Here is a 19,275-nt window from a genome sequence, read left to right as displayed (position 1 = left end):
CGGGGCCACCCCTGTCCCCACCCCGTGCCCTGTCCCCACCCCCGGGCTGGGGCTGGCTCGGGAGCTCCGGGGCTGTTGCGGGCTCCGTTCGTGTCACATTTTCTCCCTTTAAATAGCCTGGGGTTCGGGGGCACTGCCCGGCCTGGGGACACTGCCCGGCCTGGGGACACTGCCCAGCCCCTGGGGACACTGCCCGGCCTGGGGACACTGCCCGGCCCCGGGGGACACTGCCCAGCCCCGGGGGACACTGCACGGCCTGGGGACACTGCACGGCCTGGGGACACTGCCCGGCCCCGGGGGGCACTGCCCGGCCCCGGGGGGCACTGCCCGGCCCCGGGGGACACTGCACGGCCTGGGGACACTGCCCGGCCCCGGGGGGCACTGCCCGGCCTGGGGACACTGCACGGCCTGGGGACACTGCCCGGCCCCGGGGGACACTGCACGGCCTGGGGACACTGCCCGGCCCCGGGGGGCACTGCCCGGCACGGGGGCACTGCCCGGCCTGGGGACACTGCCCGGCCCCGGGGGACACTGTCCGGCCCCGGGGGGCACTGCCCGGCCCCGGGGGACACTGCCCAGCCCCTGGGGCACTGCCCGGCCTGGGGACACTGCCCGGCCCCTGGGGACACTGTCCGGCCCCGGGGGACACTGCCCGGCCCCTGGGGACACTGCCCGGCCCCGGGGGACACTGCCCAGCCCCTGGGGACACTGCCCGGCCCCGGGGGGCACTGCCCGGCCCCGGGGGGCACTGCCCGGCCCCTGGGGACACTGTCCGGCCCCTGGGGACACTGCCCGGCCCCGGGGGACACTGCCCGGCCCCTGGGGACACTGTCCGGCCCCGGGGCGGGGGTGTGCTTTGGGTTTGGGTTTGGGCTCGCGGGTGCTTTGGTTTGGGGTTTCCCGCTCCGGTACAACCCCAAACTGCTCCGTGCTCGCCTCCTGTTTAATGTCCCGGACACGATCCCGGGGGCTCGTCCTCGGTTAACCCTTTGTACAGCTCGGGTCCGGCTTTGGCAATGGAATAAACGCTGCGGACCAGCCCTGATGCTCCGGCCGGGCAGGGACCCCACAGAGCCTCCATCCCAAATGGCACAGACCCCTCCTGCCCAAATCCCATTGGCCTCTCCTGCCCAAATCCCATCGGCCTCTCCTGCCCGAATCCCACAGACCCCTCCAGCCCAAATCCCACAGATCCCTCCAGCCCAAATCCCACAGATCCAGCTCTCCATCCTAAATCCCACAGGTCCCTCCATCCCATGCATGGGTCACTCCCTCCCAAATCCCGTGGGTTCCTCTGTCCCACATCCCACAAGTCCCTTTGTCCTGCATCCCACAGGCCCCTCCATCTCAAACCCCACAGGTACCCCCATCCCAAACCCCACGAATTCCCCCATCCCAAACCCCACAGGCCCCTCCATCCCAAACCCCACAAGTGCCCCCATCCCAAACCCCACACGTGCCCCCATCCCAGGGGCACTCACACCTCCAGCAACCCCAGCCCCCTCCCACCAATCCCACTGTCCAGAGAATGATTTGGGGGCAGAACCCAAATCCCCGCCCCACAGCGGGGGGGCCGCTTTGCTGCTTCGGCGGCGGCTCCCAGCGCTCCGTAATTAGGATTTAATTGGGGTGGGAGCCTCTCTTCTCCCCACTGCGGCCATCCAGAGGTCGGGATGGGAATCCCGGTGCTCCCGAGCTCCCGCGGGCTCCGGTCAGGCCCGGGGGGGCAGCGGGGCCGCCTGCACCGCGTCCCCTTTGTGGGAGCCGTCGCAGTACGGGGGGGTCCGGGTTTGTTTGCAGCCGCAGAGCCACGCGGGGCCGTCCTCGGTGGGGGTGAAGCGCAGCGGGGACAGCCCCGGGGCCTCCTTCTTGTGGGCACCGTCACAGAAGGGCTGGAAACAAACCGGGATGGGGTCACGGGAGGGTTTGGGGGGTGCCCGGCTGATCCCCCGGGACCACCGCGATCCCTCCGCCCCTTCCCATTCTTGGGCAGCGCATCCCTCGGGAACTGGAGCGCCCGGGAGGGCGAAACCTCAAAAACGCCTCAAAAACTCTCGCTCCGGGACTGGGGGGGGGTCCCCGTGGGGATGGTCCTGGCCTGACCCCACCGGCATCCGCGCAATCCCAATTTAGGGGGGTGGCGGGTCCCCGGAGCCTCCAGACCCCCTCGGTGCCCCCGGAGCCTCCTGGACCCTCCAGACTCCCCCCGGGTCCCGAAGCCCCCCGGCCACTCCGGAGGTTCCCAGCCCCGGAGCCCCCTGGACCCCCCCGGGAGCCACCGCGGAGTCCCCAACGCAGGAACCCCCGGGACCTCCTGGAGCCCCCCGGCCCGACCTGGCGCTTGCTGTGCCCGCAGGCGCACCACCCGTAGGTCTTCCCCGCCTTCAGCTCCACCGGGAACGGCTCCTTGGCGGCGATCACCGGCTGCGGCGGGGCGGCGGAGCAGAGGGACCGGACCCGCGCCCCCCCCGAGGGGTCCCGGCACCGGCGGCCGCCCCCCGCCGCCCTCATCAGTGCCACGAGCGCGGCCGGTTTTAGCCGCAGCATGGGCCCGGTGCCGCTCCCGGTGCCGCTCCCGGTGACCTTCCCGGCACCGGCGGCTCCTCCTCCCGGCGCCGGAAGAGCCGGGGCGGGCGGGCTCGGCGGGAGCGCGGATGCTCCGTGCGGGGAGGTTCCCCCGCGCACCGGGCCGGGCGGGGCTGGGGCTGGGGCCGGTGCTCGGTCCCGCTGCCGCTCCTGGCTCGTGGTCCCGGTGCTCGGTCCCGCTGCCGCCCCCGTCACCCGCTCCTGTCGCCCGCTCCCGGTGCTGGTCCCGGTCCCGCTGCTCGATCTCAGTTCGGGGCCCCAGTGTCGGTCCCGGTTCTCGATCCCGCTCCCGGTCACGATGCCCGATCCCACTGTGTAGTTCCGGTACTTGTTCCCGGTGCCGGTCCCGGTGTTCCATCCCAGTGCGAGGTCCCGGTTCCGGTTCCTGATCCCGGTCCCAGTCACGATACCCCATCCCACCGCACGGTCCCGGTGCCCAGTCCCATCCCAGTGCCCGATTCCGGTGTCACTCCCGGATCCTGTTACGCGGTCCCTGTGCCCGTTTTCGGTGCCCGATCCCAGTGCCCAATTCCGGTGTTGCTCCCGGTGCCCGATCCTGTTACGTGGTCCCAGTGCCCAGTCCCGGTCCCAGCGCCCAATCCCGGTCCCAGCGCCCAATCCCGGTGCCCACTCCCACTGCCCGATCCCAATCCCAGCCCCGATCCCGCTTCCAGTCCCTTTCCCGGGCAGCACACCTGCCTCGGGAGCACTTCCTCCTCCCCCGTCCCCCGTGCCTCAGTTTCCCCCCTGGAGCCCCCGGGCCGCAGCCTCGGCCCCGCTGCTGCCAAGGGAATACCGTGGGAATTCCTGGAATCCTGGCGTGGGAGCGGCTTTTCCCAACAGCCGGACACGGCTCCAGACCCGCTTTTGGGTAGGAAAGGGGCCAAAGCAGGGGCAGCACGAGCCCGTGGAGTCGGGACTTCCAAGGAATAAATCCTTGGGAGAGAGGAGGATTCAGGACCTGGCTAGAAGGGAAGCAAGAGGATTTGGGATTTAATGGGGGCTGTCACTGGGGTGGTTTTTTTTGGGAAAAACCCTCCTTTTCCCACTCATTCCCGCGGTGAGAACCTCCAGGATCTCGCTCCTACATCCAGGACCATCCCTGGCTTGGGACGCTGCCTCACATTCCAGGACCTGGCAGGGAATTCCCATTCCCACTTCAATTTGCCCCGCTGTGCTTTATTAAACAACTCCTTGCTCTTCATATTAACATTAATATTATTTATTATAATAAAGACCAGTCAAGCAGCGTGAAAAAAATAGATCTTAGCTACATTACCTGAAATTGCCAAAAATATACACATTTGTCTCTTTCATTTCATAATAATAAAAAAACAAACAAACAAAAAAAAAACCCCCGAAACCAATCCCGAAATAAAATAAAATAAAATAAAATAAAAGGACACATGCAACGATCCTAAATGAGACATCAGCATCAAAACGGGTAAAGAAACGTACCCCAGTGCAACTGAAACACGGATCATCTTTAGCTTTTCCCTGCTATCCCTGGCGTTTTTTTCCCCACAGGGATTCACCTGGAGACCTCCCCCTCCTCACTGCCAAAGGGACCTTTGGCTCTGGGACAGCCAGAGGTGACAATTCCCAGGATTTGGGAACCTTTGGAAGGTTGGACACAGGGAGGTGTGTAAGTGCTTTCTGTCTCTGATCCCCCTCGTTCCCTCATCCCGCCCTGATCCCGGAATTCCCGGAGAGCCGGAGGGGTCCAGCTCCGGCTGCTGCCACCTCCAACCCTCGGGGACGCTGCCCAGCCCAGCTCCCCCTGGTTTTAACCTGGTTTTGCCTAAAAAAACCCCAGTTCCCAGATTTCCTACCTCTTCCAAAGCCTGGGCTCCCAAACATTCCCGCAGGAGCCCATTCCGGCGCCTCCAGCCTCTGGATTCCCCCTTAAGTGCCTCTGGATTGCCCCCTAAGTGCCTCTCACTGCCCCCTAAGTGCCTCTCACTGCCCCCTAAGTGCCTCTCACTGACCCCTTGTGTGTCCTGGGCTTGTCCAGGGATTTGGGCACCAACCCCAAACTGGGGCCGATCCCAGCATGGATTTGTGTGTCCTGGGGGGGATCAATTCCCTGCACATGGGATGGATCCCAAAGAGCATTCCCAATATTCCCAGCCTTCCCAGCCCTCTCTCCTCGGCACCGGCGCCTTTTGGATTCCCGGGGCTTGGATTTTGGAAGAATTGGACAATTTGGGCACAACCTCGGGGCCTTTGGGGTTGCAAATGGGGCTGGGGGCTGCGGGCAGCACTGCGGGAATTTGGGATCTTGGAGCAACGCAGGGATCTGGGAACTTAAAGCAACGCAGGGATCTGGGAACTTGGAGCAACGCAGGGATTTGGGAACTTGGAGCAACGCAGGGATTTGGGATTTGCAATAAAAAGTGAAAAATTAAATAAACCCCAACTCCTGGCCACACCCAGCTGGCAGAGCCCCCGCTGACCCCCCTGCCCATCCTCGCGCTGGCCCAAACCGGGAATTCGGCTCTTCCCAAATCCCGAGGATCTGCGGGATGGCAGATGCAGCCACCACACACCAACAGGCTGGAGGGCAGCCCCGAAATCCCACTTTTTAGCCCCAATTTGGGGCTAAATTTGCTCTCAGAGTCGCTGCCAAGGCCAAGGTTCCACACGAGGGAGGGAGGGAGGTGGGACCTGGGGTCCCCGTGCCAGGGTGGCACCTCCGGGGGTGCCAAGGGAGGGGGAACAACCCAACTCGGGGTTGGAAAAATAAAAAAAAAAGAGCAAAATCCGAAGGAATTTCAAAGTGCAAGAAGGGAATTGTGCCGGAGAGGGTGCGGGGATGGGGATCCCAAAGGATGGGGATTCCCAACAGCTTCCTAACCTCAATAAAACCTTTAGATGGAGAAATCCCATTAAATATTTCATTTCTATGCCTATTTCGGAGCAGCCAGCGGCTCTGCCCAGTTCAGAGCTCCAGGCTGGGAGCACAACGGGATCATTTTCCCTCTCTCTTTTTTTTTTTGACAACCCTCGTGGTGAGAATCTTGGAAATACCAAATGAACTAAAATTAAATTAAAATGAAAACAGGAAATTCAGCGGAGGGTTTCGCTTTTCCAGCACGGCCCCACTGCGGATAACGGGAATAGTGCAAAGCGGAGAAGGGCAGTGGGGATGTGCTGAAATCGGCGTTAAGGTCCCAAAATTCGGGATTTGGGGCTCTCCCGAAGGAGTTTCCGTCAGCTGGAGCATTCCAGGAGCCCCAGGAGCTCTGGATTTACCCAGGGATGAGGGAAGGAGGGGCATTGGTGCGTTTGGTGTTGGTGTTCCCCTTCCCGGAGCTGCCCCAACCAACTGTCCGTCCTTCCTTCCTTCCATTCATCCACCCATCCATCCACCCATCCACCCATCCACCCATCCATCCATCCACCCATCCATCCATCCATCCATCCATCCATCCATCCATCCATCCCTCCATCCATCCATCCATCCATCCATCCATCTATCCATCCATCCATCCATGGATCCATCCATCCATCCCTCCATCCATCCATCCATCCATGGATCCATCCCTCCATCCATCCATCCCTCCATCCATCCATCCATGGATCCATCCCTCCATCTATCCATGGATCCATCCATCCCTCCATCCATCCATCCATCCATCCATCCATCCATCCCTCCATCCCTCCATCCATCCATCCCTCCATCCATCCATCCATCCCTCCATCCATCCATCCATCCATCCATCCCTCCATCCATCCATCCATGGATCCATCCCTCCATCCATCCATCCCTCCATCCATCCATCCATGGATCCATCCCTCCATCCCTCCATCCATCCATCCCTCCATCCATCCCTCCATCCATCCCTCCATCCATCCATCCATCCCTCCATCCATCCATCCATCCCTCCATCCATCCCTCCATCCATCCCTCCATCTATCCATGGATCCATCCATCCCTCCATCCCTCCATCCCAGCTGAGAGAAAGCCAATTCCTGGTGGATGTTCCAGGCTGAAGATGGAATGAAGGTCAAAAGGTGGAGAACGGTGGAAGTTCCGACGTCCAGGCTCAGGATCGTGGTCACTGTCCCATTCCTTGGAGATCCCTTTTCCCAGGACCAGCGGAAGAACGTGGTTTTGTGGGAATGATTTGTGGTGGGCGGGAAATAACAGGAACTGGATTTGGGATTCTCTTCCCCACATTTTCATCTCCGAACTCAGGTCCAGGAATCCACTCCCAGGTCCCAAAGCTCCTTCTGACCCCGGATAATCCTGGCTACAGCCTCTTTTCCACGTTGGAACATCGGCCTTTGGGAATTCCGGGCGGGAAGAGGTGGCACAGAGCGGGAATGTGCTTTCCAGGCGGGAAGGATGGCCCCGCCCCTCCGGCAGCTGGCACAGGTGACAATGTCCTCCCAGGTGGTGCCACCTCCTGCCCACCTCCATCCATCCCTCCATCCATCCATCCCTCCATCCATCCCTCCATCCATCCATCCATCCATCCATCCATCCATCCATCCATCCTCATCCTTCCTGTCCTTCCAGGCTGGATTTGCCTCCAGCTGGGGCAAGGCCCAGTGGGAAAAGCTGGGAAATCTCAGCTCTGGAATTCTTCCGGACGTCCCCACCTGGGGCACGGCCACCACGTCCCTTCTCCAGTGGTGCCACATCCACGGTCACACCCTGGGGCACTGCCAGGTGCCACCACATCCTTCTCCAGCAGCGCCACATCCAGGGCCACATCCTGGGGCAGTGCCATGTGCCACCACGTCCTTCTCCAGCAGTGCCACATCCAGCGCTGCCTCCCAGGACACTGCCAGGTGCCACCACGTCCCTCCACTAGGGTCACACCCTGGGGCACTGCCAGGTGCCACCACGTCCTTGCCCAGCAGTGTCACATCCAGGGCCACATCCTGGGGCACTGCCAGGTGCCACCACGTCCCTTTTCCAGCAGTGTCACATCCAGGGGCACTGCCAGGTGCCACCACATCCTTCTCCAGCAGTGCCACATCCAGTGCTGCCTCCCAGGACATTGCCAGGTGCCACCACGTCCCTTCTCCAAGGTCACATCCTGGGGCACTGCCAGGTGCCACCACATCCTTCTCCAGCAGTGTCACATCCAGTGCTGCCTCCCAGGTGCCACCATGTCCCTTCTCCAGGGTCACATCCTGGGGCACTGCCAGGTGCCACCACGTCCTTGCCCAGCGGTGTCACATCCAGGGCCACATCCTGGGGCACTGCCAGGTGCCACCACGTCCCTTTTCCAGCGGTGTCACATCCAGGGTCACATCCTGGGGCACTGCCAGGTGCCACCACGTCCTTGCCCAGCGGTGTCACATCCAGGGCCACATCCTGGGGCACTGCCAGGTGCCACCACGTCCCTTTTCCAGCAGTGTCACATCCAGGGCCACATCCTGGGGCACTGCCAGGTGCCACCACGTCCCTCCACCAGGGTCACACCCTGGGGCACTGCCAGGTGCCACCACGTCCTTCCCCAGGGTTTTGGGGACTTTCTGGTGCCTCAGGTGCTCCCCACGCTTCCAGCAGGGATGAGGCCGGCAGGACCCGCTGGAATTCCCTCCGGCACGCGGAGCAGGGGACAGGCGACCCCTCCACCTTCCCTTCTGGTGGCACCAGCGCTCGGTCACGGCCGCTGCGCCTCCCGAAGCTCCTCCTGGGATGCTCCTCGGGAGCTCCGTGCTCTGGGCTCCGCCGGTACCGGGATCGGCTGCGGGGAAGCCGCGATCCCCGGGAACGGGAGTTGGCTGCGGGCTCGGGGGGCCGGGGGGGCTTAACCCTTGTCCTGCGCCAGGGGAGCCCCCTTGTCACTCAGGGGCTGTGGAAACAAACAGGGACACGGAGGAGACGGGTCAGAGGGGACAGGGATTGGGGGAGGCAGGGATTGCGGGAGACAGGGATTGGGGGGGACAGGGATTGGGGGGGACAGGGATTGGGGACAGGGATTGGGGTAGACAGGGTTTGGGGACAGGGATTGGGACGGACAGGGATTGGGGGAGACAGGAATTGGGGGAGACAGGGTTTGGGGGAGACAGGGATTGGGGGAGGCTGGAACTTGGGGGACAAGGATCAGGACAGGGATCAGAGGAGACAGGGATTGGGGACAGGGATTGGGGGAGGCAGGGATTGGGGGAGGCAGGGATTGGGGGAGGCAGGGATTGGGGGGGACAGGGATTGGGGGGGACAGGAATCCGAACCGCAGGGGGAGAGCACAGGGCTCTGTTGTGCTGCACCTCCCAGACCCCTCCAAAATCAGGAGCCCCGGGGTTCCCCCTGCCCAGTTTAGGCCCGACCGGCCCCTCATCCCCAGCCTTTGGCTCCTAAATATCTCAAGCCGGGGCTGGACCTTCTGGGGACAAGGGCAGGCCAGGGGAGGGATGGGGAAGGTGGAATTGTCAGCCCCGGGCACTGGTGCTGTTCACAGCGAGCTGAAACCTCTCCCCCTCTGCTGGGTGCTGCAGGATCCCTCCCAAACCCCGGCTGTCACACGGAGTCACCTTGGAGACCATCCCAGGGCTCCAGTCACCGCCCGGGACACCTCATCCCATCCCAGTTTTAGGGAAAACAGAGTGGGGACACGTCGGCCCAGCCAGGACCCTGCCAGGGCCCTCCTCAGAGGCGAGACCGGGATGTGACACCGGAAAAGCCACGGAGCATCCCGGCTGCATTCCCTGTGTGATCCCCCAGACGAGAGTAGCCCGGGGCTGTCCCCAGGCTGTCCCCAGGGCTGTCCCCAGGCTGTCCCCAGGCTGTCCCCAGGAGTGTCCCCAGGCTGTCCCCAGGCTGTCCCCAGGCTGTCCCCAGGAGTGTCCCCGGGGCTGTCCCCGGGCTGTCCCCAGAGCTGTCCCCGGGCTGTCCCCAGGAGCGTCCCTGGGGCTGTCCCCAGGAGTGTCCCCAGGAGTGTCCCCAGGGCTGTCCCCGGGCTGTCCCCAGGGCTGTCCCCAGGGCTGTAGCAAAGCCACGGAGCATCCCGGCTCCATTCCCTGTGTGATCCCCCAAATCAGGGCGGCCCAGGAGTGTCCCCAGGCTGTCCCCGGGCTGACCCCAGGAGTGTCCCCAGGCTGTCCCCAGGGCTGTCCCCAGGAGTGTCCCCAGGCTGTCCCCAGGCTGTCCCCGGCTCAGGGCGCTGCCAGCAGCGCACTCACCGTTCCTTTGGGGGTGCTGCCGTCCGCCTGCAGGCTGAGGAAGGGGTTGGGCTGTGCCGCGAGCACGGGCGCCATGGCCGGGCCCGAGCCCAGCAGGCTCCCGGCGGCGCTGAGCGGGGGGGTGGCCTGGGGGGCCACCAGCTGGGTGGCCTGGGGGGCCATCAGCTGCTGCGGGGACAGCGAGGCCAGCAAGGAGCTGCTGCCGGGGGCGGCCGGAGGCGCCGAGGTCATCAGGGCGCTGGGGCTGGAGTGCAGCGGGGCCGAGGTGGCGGCCAGGAGGCCGCTCATGGACAGCTGGGACGAGCCCGACATCTGCAGCCGCTGCAGCTCCCGCTTCTGCTGGATCTGCTGCATCATCTGGAACACCAGCGCCTGCTGCTCCTGCCGGGGAAGGGTCGGGGAGAGGGGTCAGGGCAGGGAAAACGCGCTCGGGAGGAGGGGACACCTCGCGTGGGGTCGGGTTGTGCCAGGGGAGGTTCACGGTGGGTATTGGGGAAAATTTCACGGCTGGAACGGGGTGGAGCCGCCAGCCTTGGGAGTGTTCAAGAAGTGACTGAAGGTGTCACTTTGAGTCGGTTTTGATCCAAGATTGGATTTGATCAAAGATTGGAGCGGATGATTTTGGGGGTGTTTTCCAACCTCGGTGATTCCATGGCACGCCCTACCCCAGGCGACGCTCCTGGGGACAGGGACAAAGTCCCCTCGACCCCGTTTCTGCAGGGACAGAGAGGAGCAGCCCCGGTGTTCATTAACAGCCCGTGACCTCTCCAACCCCGCTGTTTCCTGACGGGAGATTAGCGACCCTCCCCCCGACACCTGCAGCCACACAAATCCCCCCGGCAATCCCAATCCATCAACGCAGCGATTTCAAACCTGCGGAATTCACCGTCCCGAATTCCCAAACCGGCTCTGAATTCCTTCCCCAGCCCGTCCTGCTGCCCTCAGGGCGGGTGCAGGTGAGCAGGACCCGGCGGGGAGCAGGCTCAGGGCTCACCTGCATCCCAAGGGACGCCCTGAAATCCGGGAAAGCGCAGGAATCGCCATGGCAACCATCGACCGAGAGCTGCCATTGTCCTGTCCCCGCGGGGACGCAGCCGATGACACGGTGACATCAGCTGCCGCGCACGGCAGCCCTCGGAAATTCGCTTTTCCCGGGGTATAAAAATAGCCTGACCCAGAAATGCAGCGGGCCGGGCTCGGGGCGGATTTACCGGGCACGGCCCAGCCCCGGTGACGGGCGCTGGTGGCACTCCCGTGTCACCCCAGGCAGGGCAGGGACAACGCCGATGTCCCCGCAGGGCCAAGGGCTGTGCTTTGTCACCTCAGGGAGCTGCTTGCCACCTCTCCACCTCCACTCCTGGGGCAGCGGGTGCAGGCAGGGAGCCAAGAACTCCGCAGCAGCTGCCTGGGCCTTTCTCTGACCCCAAAATCCTCAGCCACCTGCAGAGCCCCCCCCGGCACCTCCAGCTCTCCACGTGGATGTGCCCAGACACGGCTCAGCCGCCCCGGGATTGAAACAACTCGGTGTTTTTATCTCTTTCTAAGCCCCAACACGGAGGTTCTGCCTCTCCCGCGGGCCCGGCACACCTGGGAGCCCGGGGCCAGCCCGGGATCAGGCAGGATTTGCATCCCGGGATGGCTGCGGGAGGCAACGGCTCTCCCGGTTTCACGGAGCTCCCACCTCCTCACCCCCTCAGGGTGTGGGAAACGCAGGTTAAACTTTTTGGTTTCTTCCCTTGGTAGAAAAAAAAGAGTTCAAATCCCAACTCCTCTCCCCGGGAGGTGCCGCACCCTCCTCTGCCTGAAGCTTTGCTCCTCGTGGCATCCCGAATTTCCAAACCGGCTCTGAATTTCTTTCCCCCAGCCCAGGCTGGGTTCAGCCGGGAAAGGCGCAGGGGGAATTCGGGGGCAGGAGGGAACCTGAAATTTTCCTCTCCGCTCCGAGTTTTTCCCAAAAACCAGCCCATCCCTTACCGGATTAAGCGGCTGGGAAGTCAGGAGCTGCTGGAGCTGCTGCAGCTGCTGCTCGTGCTGGTGCAGGACGTGCCGCTGCTGCTCCGTCAGAGGACTCAGGCTGGGAATGCTGCGGGAGCGAGCGGCGCAGGGACGGTCAGCGCGGCCGGAATGGGTCCCGCACGCTCAGGGCCGGTCCCTCCCTCCCTCCCGGAGCTAAACTGCGGCTGGAGAGGGCAGGGCCGCCCATCCTCACCTGCTCAGGCTGGTGGAGAGCTGCAGGGCCGGGGGCCCGCTCGCCTGCGTCAGCGCGCTCGGAGGATGGGCGGGCTGGGCTCCGTTCAGGCTCCCCAGGATCCCGTTGAGGGGCATCTGCTGGGCTCCGGCCAGGCTGCCCAGCAGACCGTCCACCATGGGCACCGCGGAGAGGCTGTGGCCGGCCCCGGAGCCTCCGGCCAGCCCCCCGCCTGCCACCCTGGCCAGGCCGTTCACCTGCTGCGCCCCGGGCAGGGGCAGCGAGGCGGGACTGGGCTGCAGCATGGGCAGGGGCGGGGGGGTGCTGTGGAAGGACAGGGAGGAGCTGCTCCTGCTGGGACACCCTGAGTGAGGGTCCTGGGGGAGAAACGGACACAAGAGCATCGGACTGGGGCGGCTGCCCGAGGGCAGCTCGGCTCCGGGAGCTGGGGGTGGGAAGGGGGGGGCTGTGGGTGCGGGTGGCTCGAGTGACCCGAGTCAGAGGGGTCGCAGAACTCAGAGGGGTCCCAGAACTCAGGTCCAGCTCTGCTGGATCTCCAGGATCACCCGGAAGCGCTCTCGCCTCGCGCTCCCCGCTCTCAGCTACTCTACCCCAGCCCTCGGGCACTGCAGGGAGAATCTGATCTCTGAGCCTGGGCTACCAGGCTTTACGAGCTGGCTACTGAGTCCTGGGGCTGCGCTGGCCCCTGCCCGAGGCCCTGCCCGGCCGCTGGTGGCTGCAGAGGCCGCTGTACCTCGGAGGACGTGGAGAGCGAGTTCTCGATGCCGAAGCTGTTCTTGCACGGGGGGCTCTTGCTGATGCTCAGGGAGTCGCTGGTGCAGACTGGGGGGGGACAGGAGCGAGGGTGCAGGGTCAGGGCTGGAGCCCGAGGTGGCCACGGTGACCGCTGGGCTCAATGGGACAGATCCCCCCTGCTGTGACCCCTCTGCCACCCCCAGGGCACAGGGACACGTCCCCGGGTGCCCTCGGTCCCCCGGTGCCCGCAGCCCCGGGTGCCCTCACCGTTGGCGGGCAGGATGTACTGGGCCTGGCTGCTCGGGCCGTTGCTGCTGGTCACCACTGGGAAGGGCACGGACAGCTGGACATTGAGCAGCTGCAGCCGCTCCTTCTTGGCCGTCAGCGTCATGATCTGCTCCTGCAGCCGCTGGTTCTCCTTCTGCAGCGAGTGCAGCGCCTTCAGCATCTCCACAACTGCGGACGAGCGAAGGAGGAGGGGGAAAAAAATGGGGGGGAAAAAAGAGAGGAAAGAGGAAAGGGGCGTCACAGGATCCACAATCAGCGCGGGAGGGACCGGCCCCACGGTGGCACACACTGGGGCTTTGTCCCCCGCGGGCACAATCCCTGCTGGTCCCACCCCGAGAGCCCCGGGATGCCCCCGCCGCCCCCCGCACTCACTGTTGACGCCGGCCTCGCCGTTCCCCTGCTTCTCCAGGAGCTGCTCGATGTTGGGGGTGGCCTGGGGGACATTGTCGAGCTGCGCGCTGCTGCTGCACGACACGGTCTGGTCGAAGAGGGTCGGCAGGCTGCTGATGGGGGACCTGGGGGGGCAGGGGGGGTCAGGGGAGTCCCTGCTCCGTTCCTGCCGCATTCCTGCTCCATTCCCTGCCCCATTCCTGCTCCGTTCCCTGCCCCATTCCTGCCCCATTCCTGCTCCGTTCCCTGCCCCATCCCTGCTTAGTTCCCTGCTCCGTTCCCCGCTCCATTCCCTGCCCCATTCCTGCTCCATTCCTGCTCCATTCCTGCCCCATTCCTGCCCCATTCCTGCTTCGTTCCCTGCTCCGTTCCTGCCCCATTCCCGCCCCATTCCCTGCCCCATTCCTGCTCCGTTCCCTGCTCCGTTCTCGGCTCCATTCCTGCCCCATTCCCTGCCCCGCTCCCTGCCCCGTTCCCTGCCCCATTCCTGCTCCGTTCCCTGCCCCATTCCTGCTCCGTTCCTGCTCCGTTCCTGCTCCATTCCTGCTCCATTCCTGCTCCATTCCTGCTCCGTTCCTGCCCCATTCCTGCTCCGTTCCTGCCCCATTCCTGCTCCGTTCCCTGCCCCATTCCTGCCCCATTCCCTGCCCCATTCCTGCTTCGTTCCCTGCCACATTCCTGCTCCGTTCCCCGCTCCATTCCCTGCCCCATTCCTGCCCCATTCCCTGCTCCGTTCCTGCTTCGTTCCCGGCGCCATTCCTGCCCCATTCCTGCTTCATTCCCCGCTCCATTCCTGCCCCATTCCCCGCCCCATTCCCTGCCCCATTCCCTGCCCCATTCCCTGCTCCATTCCCCGCTCCATTCCTGCCCCATTCCCCGCTCCATTCCTGCCTCATTCCCTGCCCCATTCCCTGCTCCATTCCCCGCTCCATTCCTGCCCCATTCCCCGCCCCATTCCCTGCCCCATTCCTGCTCCATTCCCGGCTCCATTCCTGCCCCATTCCCTGCCCCATTCCTGCTTCGTTCCCTGCTCTCTTCCCCGCTCCATTCCCGGCTCCATTCCTGCCCCATTCCCTGCCCCGTTCCTTCCCCGTTCCCTGCCCCATTCCTGCTCCGTTCCCTGCCCCATTCCTGCCCCATTCCCTGCTCCGTTCCTGGCTTCGTTCCCTGCCCCATTCCTGCTCCGTTCCTGCCCCCTTCCTGCCCCGTTCCCTGCCCCATTCCCTGCTCCGTTCCCTGCCCCATTCCCCGCTCCATTCCCGGCTCCATTCCTGCCCCATTCCCTGCCCCGTTCCTCCCCCATTCCTGCTTCGTTCCCTGCTCCGTTCCCCGCTCCCTTCCCGGCTCCATTCCCGGCTCCATTCCCTGCCACATTTCCTGCCCCATTCCCCGCCCCATTCCCGCTCCGTTCCCGGCTCCATTCCTGCCCCATTCCCTGCCCCATTCCCTGCTCCGTTCCCGGCTCCGTTCCCTGCCCCATTCCCTGTTCCCACAGCTCCTGGGTCGGAGCAGCTGCAGCCCCGCAGCCTCAGCTCCTCCGCCCCGCGTTTGTGTTTAGTCCTGGCTCGGGCTGGGAAACCGAACCTGGGTCTTCCCATCCCATCCCATCCCATCCCATCCCATCCCATCCCATCCCATCCCATCCCATCCCGCTCCCAGCCCCACGGAGCAGGGCAGAAGCTGTTCCCGTCCCCCCCAGGCCCTGCCCCAGATCCCGCGGTGTCCCCGCGGTGTCCCCGCGCTCCCGGGGACACTCACATGGAGGACAGGCTCTCCTGCGGGGACGTCCCTCGGCAGCCGAAGCCGCAATCCTCCAGGTCCGGCTCTGGCGGGGACAGGGACAGAGGGCCCGGGGTCAGCGGCGTCCGGCGCGGCCGGTGCCCGGTGTGTGCGCGGTGGGTGCCCGGTGTGTGCCCGGTGCGTGCCCGGTGTGTGCCCGGTGCGTGCCCGGTGCGTGCCCGCTGGGTGGGGGCAATCGGGCGGTACCGAGTGGTACCGGGGAGCACCGAGTGGTACCGGGTGGCATCAGCACCGAGCGGTACCAGGGAGCACCGAGCGGCACCGGCACCGAGCGGCACCAGAACCGAGCGGCACCAGAACCGAGCGGCACCAGAACCGAGCGGCATCGGGGAGCACCGAGAGGCACCGAGCGGTACCGGGCGGTACCGGCACCGAGAAGAATCAGAACCGAGCGGCATCGGGGAGCACCGAGAGGCACCGAGCGGTACCGGGCGGTACCGGCACCGAGCGGCACCAGAACCGAGCAGCACCGGGTAGCATCGGGCCGCACCGAACCGCACCGAGCAGCACCAGTACCGAACCTCACCGAGCAGCGCCGAGCGGCACCGAGAGGCCCCGGGCAGCACCGAACGGGACCGGGCAGCACCGAACGGGCCCGGGCAGCACCGAGAGGCCCCGGGCAGCCCCGCACCGAGCAGCGCCAGCTCCGCGCAGCGCAAGGCGGGCCCGCAGGCACCTCCCCCGGGGAGGAGCCGCTGGCACCGCCTGGCACCTCGGCACGGGGTGGTCACCCCGGCAAGGTCACCCGGGCCCGCTCTGCCCCCGCGCCGGGCGAGGAGGAGCTTTGCTCTGCAAAGCCTTCAGCCGGTTCTCCCGGGACGGACAAATCCCGTGCCAGGCCCTGCCCGCGGCTACCGCGCCCTCCCCGGCCCCGGGCGGGTTCCGGTAATCCCGGGGGATCCGGCTGTCACTCTCCATGGAGTGACAGAACCTTTAAGGTCGCCCAGGATTGAGGATCCTTTTCCCAATCGCAGCCGCGGTTCTTTGAGGTTTCCAGGTGCTGAGCTCCTTCCTAAAGAGCTTAAAGGGAATCATGGAATCGCTCGGGTTGGAAAAGCCCTCCAAGGTCAGCGAGTGCAATCATTAACCCGGCACTGCCGTGTCACCGCTCAGCCGTGTCCCCAGGTGCCACATCCACACGTTTTCCGCATGGGGACTCCAAACCTCCCCGGGCAGCCCGTGCCAGGGCCTGACCACCCTTTCCATGAAGGAATTTTCCCAATATCGAACCCAAACCTCTCCTGGCCCAGCCTGAGGCCGTTCCCTCTCCTCCTGTCCCTGTTCCCCGGGAGAAATCCCGACCCTCCCCCTCCCCCCCGGCTGTCCCCTCCTATCAGGGAGTTGTGCAGAGCCACAAGGTCCCCCCGGAGCCTCCTTTTCTCCGGGATAAACATTCCCAGCTCCCTCAGCCGCTCCTGGTGCTCCGGCCCCATCCCTGGACACGCTCCAGCCCCTCCATTCCCTTCTTGGGAAGATCCCAAAACCGACCCCAGGATTTGGGGTGTGCCCTCAGCAGTGCCCAGCACAGGGGCAGCAGCGCTTTGGCATCCAGAATGTTCCTCCAGAGCCATCCCTGTGCCCCAGGAAGTCTGGGATGGTGCACATGTGCAGGATATCTCCCATTCCAAGGGTAATCCGGGATAAATCCGATCTTTATCTGCCATTTGCTCGCCTCGCCCTGGGCCCTGACAGATGTTGTGACTCCAACCCCAGCTGCCTCCCTGCTCCTCCTCTCCTTCCCCGCACATTCCCACGTGCAGAAATCCTGGAAATCTCCTGCAGGGAGTGCCGTGATTCCCAGCAGGATGCCCGGAGCAGGGGATTTCCTGCTGCTGCTGGGAACGAGCAAACACAGCTGGGGCTGGCGGCTCCTCCAGACAGGTCCCCGGGGATCCTTGCTCCGGCATCCCCTTGGGAATGTCCTGCTGGACAGGGATTGTGGCTGGGCCATTCTTCCCGGGAGGGAGAATCCATCTTCCTGGATGTGACCAGAATCTCCCAGTATGAAACCTTGGAGCAGCTTCCAGGGCCTCAATGGGCTCCAGGAGAGCTGGAAAGGGATTTGGGACAAGGGATGGAGGGACAGGACACAGGGAATGGGTTTAAAATGGGATAGGATAGGGTTGGATGGGATATGGGGAAGGAATTCCTCCCTGGGAGGGTGGGGAGGGGCTGGGATGGAATTCCCAGAGAAGCTGAGGCTGCCCCTGGATCCCTGGAAGCGTCCAAGGCTGGGTTGGAGCACCCTGGGATAGTGGGAGGTGTCCCTGCCCCTGGATCACCTTTAAGGTCCCTTTCTAACCCGAACCATTCCGTGATCCCACAGAAACATCCCCAGACCCCAAAACCATTCCAGCTTCCAACCAGATAAAAATTCCGGGAAGTTTCGGCTTCCTGCCTGTTCCCATCACGTCTTTTGCTGCGGGAGCTGCCCACGGACACGATCCCGGTGTCCGAGACAGCCTCAGGCACCACATCCCATCATCCAACACCTCCAGAGCAGGAGATGACGGAGTTATCACCAAGGGACAGCCTTTTCCGAGGCTTGGAGACAACCGGGAATGACAAATCCATAAATCCATAAATCCATAAATCCATCTGTTCTGTCATCATCAGGATCCTGGACAAGCCGTGGGAGGAAGGATGAGATGGGAGCTCGGATAAGGATCAGAACTCCTGCGCTGCCAAAGGGATGAAGCTGAAGGAATAATTCCCTGTTCCCCCAGCTGGAGCCACCTCCTCCAGCACATAAAATACGGGAAAAGCTGGAATATTGCTGCAGGGAGAGCGCTGTCTCCATGGGAGCCGCCACTCCCGGGAAAGGGAATCTGGATTAAAGACAAGGTGGGATTTCTTGGAGCTTCCCAACCATCCCGTGAACGGTTTGGGATTCAAGGAATCTCCACGTTTTTCAGGGAAAATGGCCCCATCTGGGAGGTTTGATGCAGGTTAATGAATCCCTCTGGAAAAAATCCCGAGGGAATTCGGCTGAGCAGCCTCCCCAGTGAGGGACAAACCCCAAACGTGACAAAAACCAGGAGCTGTCCCCAAATCTGCTGGGAGCTGGGAAGAATCCCCATCCTGAAGCTCCTAAAATCCCGGTCAAACTAACAGGGTGATCGTGGAAAAGGAAATTAAGGATCGGGACGGGGTTTTTTTTGAGCACTTTGGATGGGATTTTACCTCCATGGTTCATTCCTGAGGAGGGGATCCTGGATCCCGGGGTTATTCCTGGTGGGTGACAGCACAGGGGACCAGGATTTGGAGAGGGAAAAGTGATTCCATGCAGGAATGCGCCCTTGGAATGGCAAATGAGGGGTGAGGGCTGTGGGATTTTCCCGAGCCACCCCTAATGAGGGTGGTGTTTCCAAGCCCTTGTCACTCAGGGAGGGTTTTGCTTCCTGGGATTCCGCATCCCGAATTTCTGGGATAACAGCTGGAAACCAGGAGGGTGCTTTGGTGTCAAAATTTAGGGTCGAAAATCAGCCCCAGTTGGTTTAAAGGGGAAAAAAAAATAGGAAAATCTTGAGATGCTCCAAGTTTCCCACTCATTAACCAGGCGGTTTTCCAAGGAAAATGGAAATTGGCCTCGGTGGGAAAAACTGAGCGGTTAAAAGGAATCCAGGGCTGTGTTTGGGGGTGGAAAATGGGATTTTGGGGCATTCACGGGGGATGAAAATTCACATCTTTAAAGGGGAAGAGCAGGAAGAGACTGGGAATGGAAATGTGATATGGGAATTGGAGGTGGGAGGTGCCTCTGGCTGGAAAAGAATCCCAGGAAACAAAATTTTCCGAGGTATTTTGAGGCAGCGAAGCTCCCTGCAGCTTTCACTGGGATTGCCCGGCTTTGGGGTGGGAAAAATCCCAACAAATTTTGCAGGGAAGGAGGATTTGATATTCCTGCACTTCCCCGGCACGTGCCCAGGGACACCCATTATCCAGGGACACCGATGATCCAGGGATATCCATTCTCCAGGGACACCCAGTTATCCAGGGACACCCATTATCCAGGGACATTCATTCTCCAGGGATACCCAGTTATCCAGGGACACCGATGATCCAGGGACACGCAGTTATCCAGGGACACCCAGTTATCCAGGGACACCCATTATCCAGGGACACCC

General features: G+C 63.3%; 2 protein-coding genes and 2 long non-coding RNA genes across 5 annotated transcripts in view; 2 read left to right on the top strand and 2 right to left on the bottom strand.

Moving 5' to 3' along the window:
* Positions 1-1,599: 1,599 nt before the first annotated feature.
* On the bottom strand, positions 1,600-2,628 carry CISD3 (CDGSH iron sulfur domain 3). Its single transcript, XM_032134284.1, has 2 exons — positions 2,335-2,628; positions 1,600-1,892 (listed from the first exon to the last, which is right to left on the bottom strand). The coding sequence occupies exons 1-2, from the start codon at positions 2,545-2,547 to the stop codon at positions 1,713-1,715; spliced, it is 393 nt and encodes a 130-aa protein (XP_031990175.1). The 5' UTR covers positions 2,548-2,628; the 3' UTR covers positions 1,600-1,712.
* A 4,680-nt stretch (positions 2,629-7,308) lies between these two features.
* On the top strand, positions 7,309-7,739 carry LOC116455910. Its single transcript, XR_004244486.1, has 3 exons — positions 7,309-7,386; positions 7,545-7,605; positions 7,653-7,739. It is a non-coding gene; the product is annotated as an uncharacterized LOC116455910 (long non-coding RNA).
* Positions 7,740-7,825: 86 nt separating this feature from the next.
* The window catches only part of MLLT6 (MLLT6, PHD finger containing), a 52,889-nt gene continuing 41,439 nt past the window's right edge, over positions 7,826-19,275 (bottom strand). For both annotated transcript variants that reach the window (XM_032134180.1, XM_032134181.1), the window contains exons 13-20: positions 15,110-15,176; positions 13,334-13,476; positions 12,941-13,129; positions 12,672-12,760; positions 11,939-12,294; positions 11,704-11,812; positions 9,730-10,110; positions 7,826-8,402 (exon numbers count right to left, since the gene is read on the bottom strand). In XM_032134180.1, the coding sequence (XP_031990071.1) occupies positions 8,358-8,402; positions 9,730-10,110; positions 11,704-11,812; positions 11,939-12,294; positions 12,672-12,760; positions 12,941-13,129; positions 13,334-13,476; positions 15,110-15,176 (1,379 nt within the window). In that variant the 3' untranslated portion in view covers positions 7,826-8,357. The remainder of the gene's footprint in view (positions 8,403-9,729; positions 10,111-11,703; positions 11,813-11,938; positions 12,295-12,671; positions 12,761-12,940; positions 13,130-13,333; positions 13,477-15,109; positions 15,177-19,275) is intronic.
* Positions 15,996-18,010, top strand: LOC116455916. The gene is made up of 2 exons (XR_004244495.1): positions 15,996-16,217; positions 17,768-18,010. It is a non-coding gene; the product is annotated as an uncharacterized LOC116455916 (long non-coding RNA).

The sequence above is a fragment of the Corvus moneduloides genome, chromosome 26 (assembly GCF_009650955.1).
Source record: "Corvus moneduloides isolate bCorMon1 chromosome 26, bCorMon1.pri, whole genome shotgun sequence".
In the NCBI taxonomy this organism is placed as follows: domain Eukaryota; kingdom Metazoa; phylum Chordata; class Aves; order Passeriformes; family Corvidae; genus Corvus; species Corvus moneduloides.
Note: the sequence above shows the minus strand (reverse complement) of the source record. Positions and strands in the feature narration are given on the sequence as shown.

Excerpts from the sequence above, each read along its gene's own strand:
- CISD3 (XM_032134284.1), bottom strand. The coding sequence starts at position 2,547 with ATGCTGCGGCTAAAACCGGCCGCGCTCGTGGCACTGATGAGGGCGGCG. Across the intron at positions 1,893-2,334 it reads GCGGGCACAGCAAGCGCCAG|CCCTTCTGTGACGGTGCCCA; the intron begins GTCGGGCCGGGG and ends GTTTGTTTCCAG.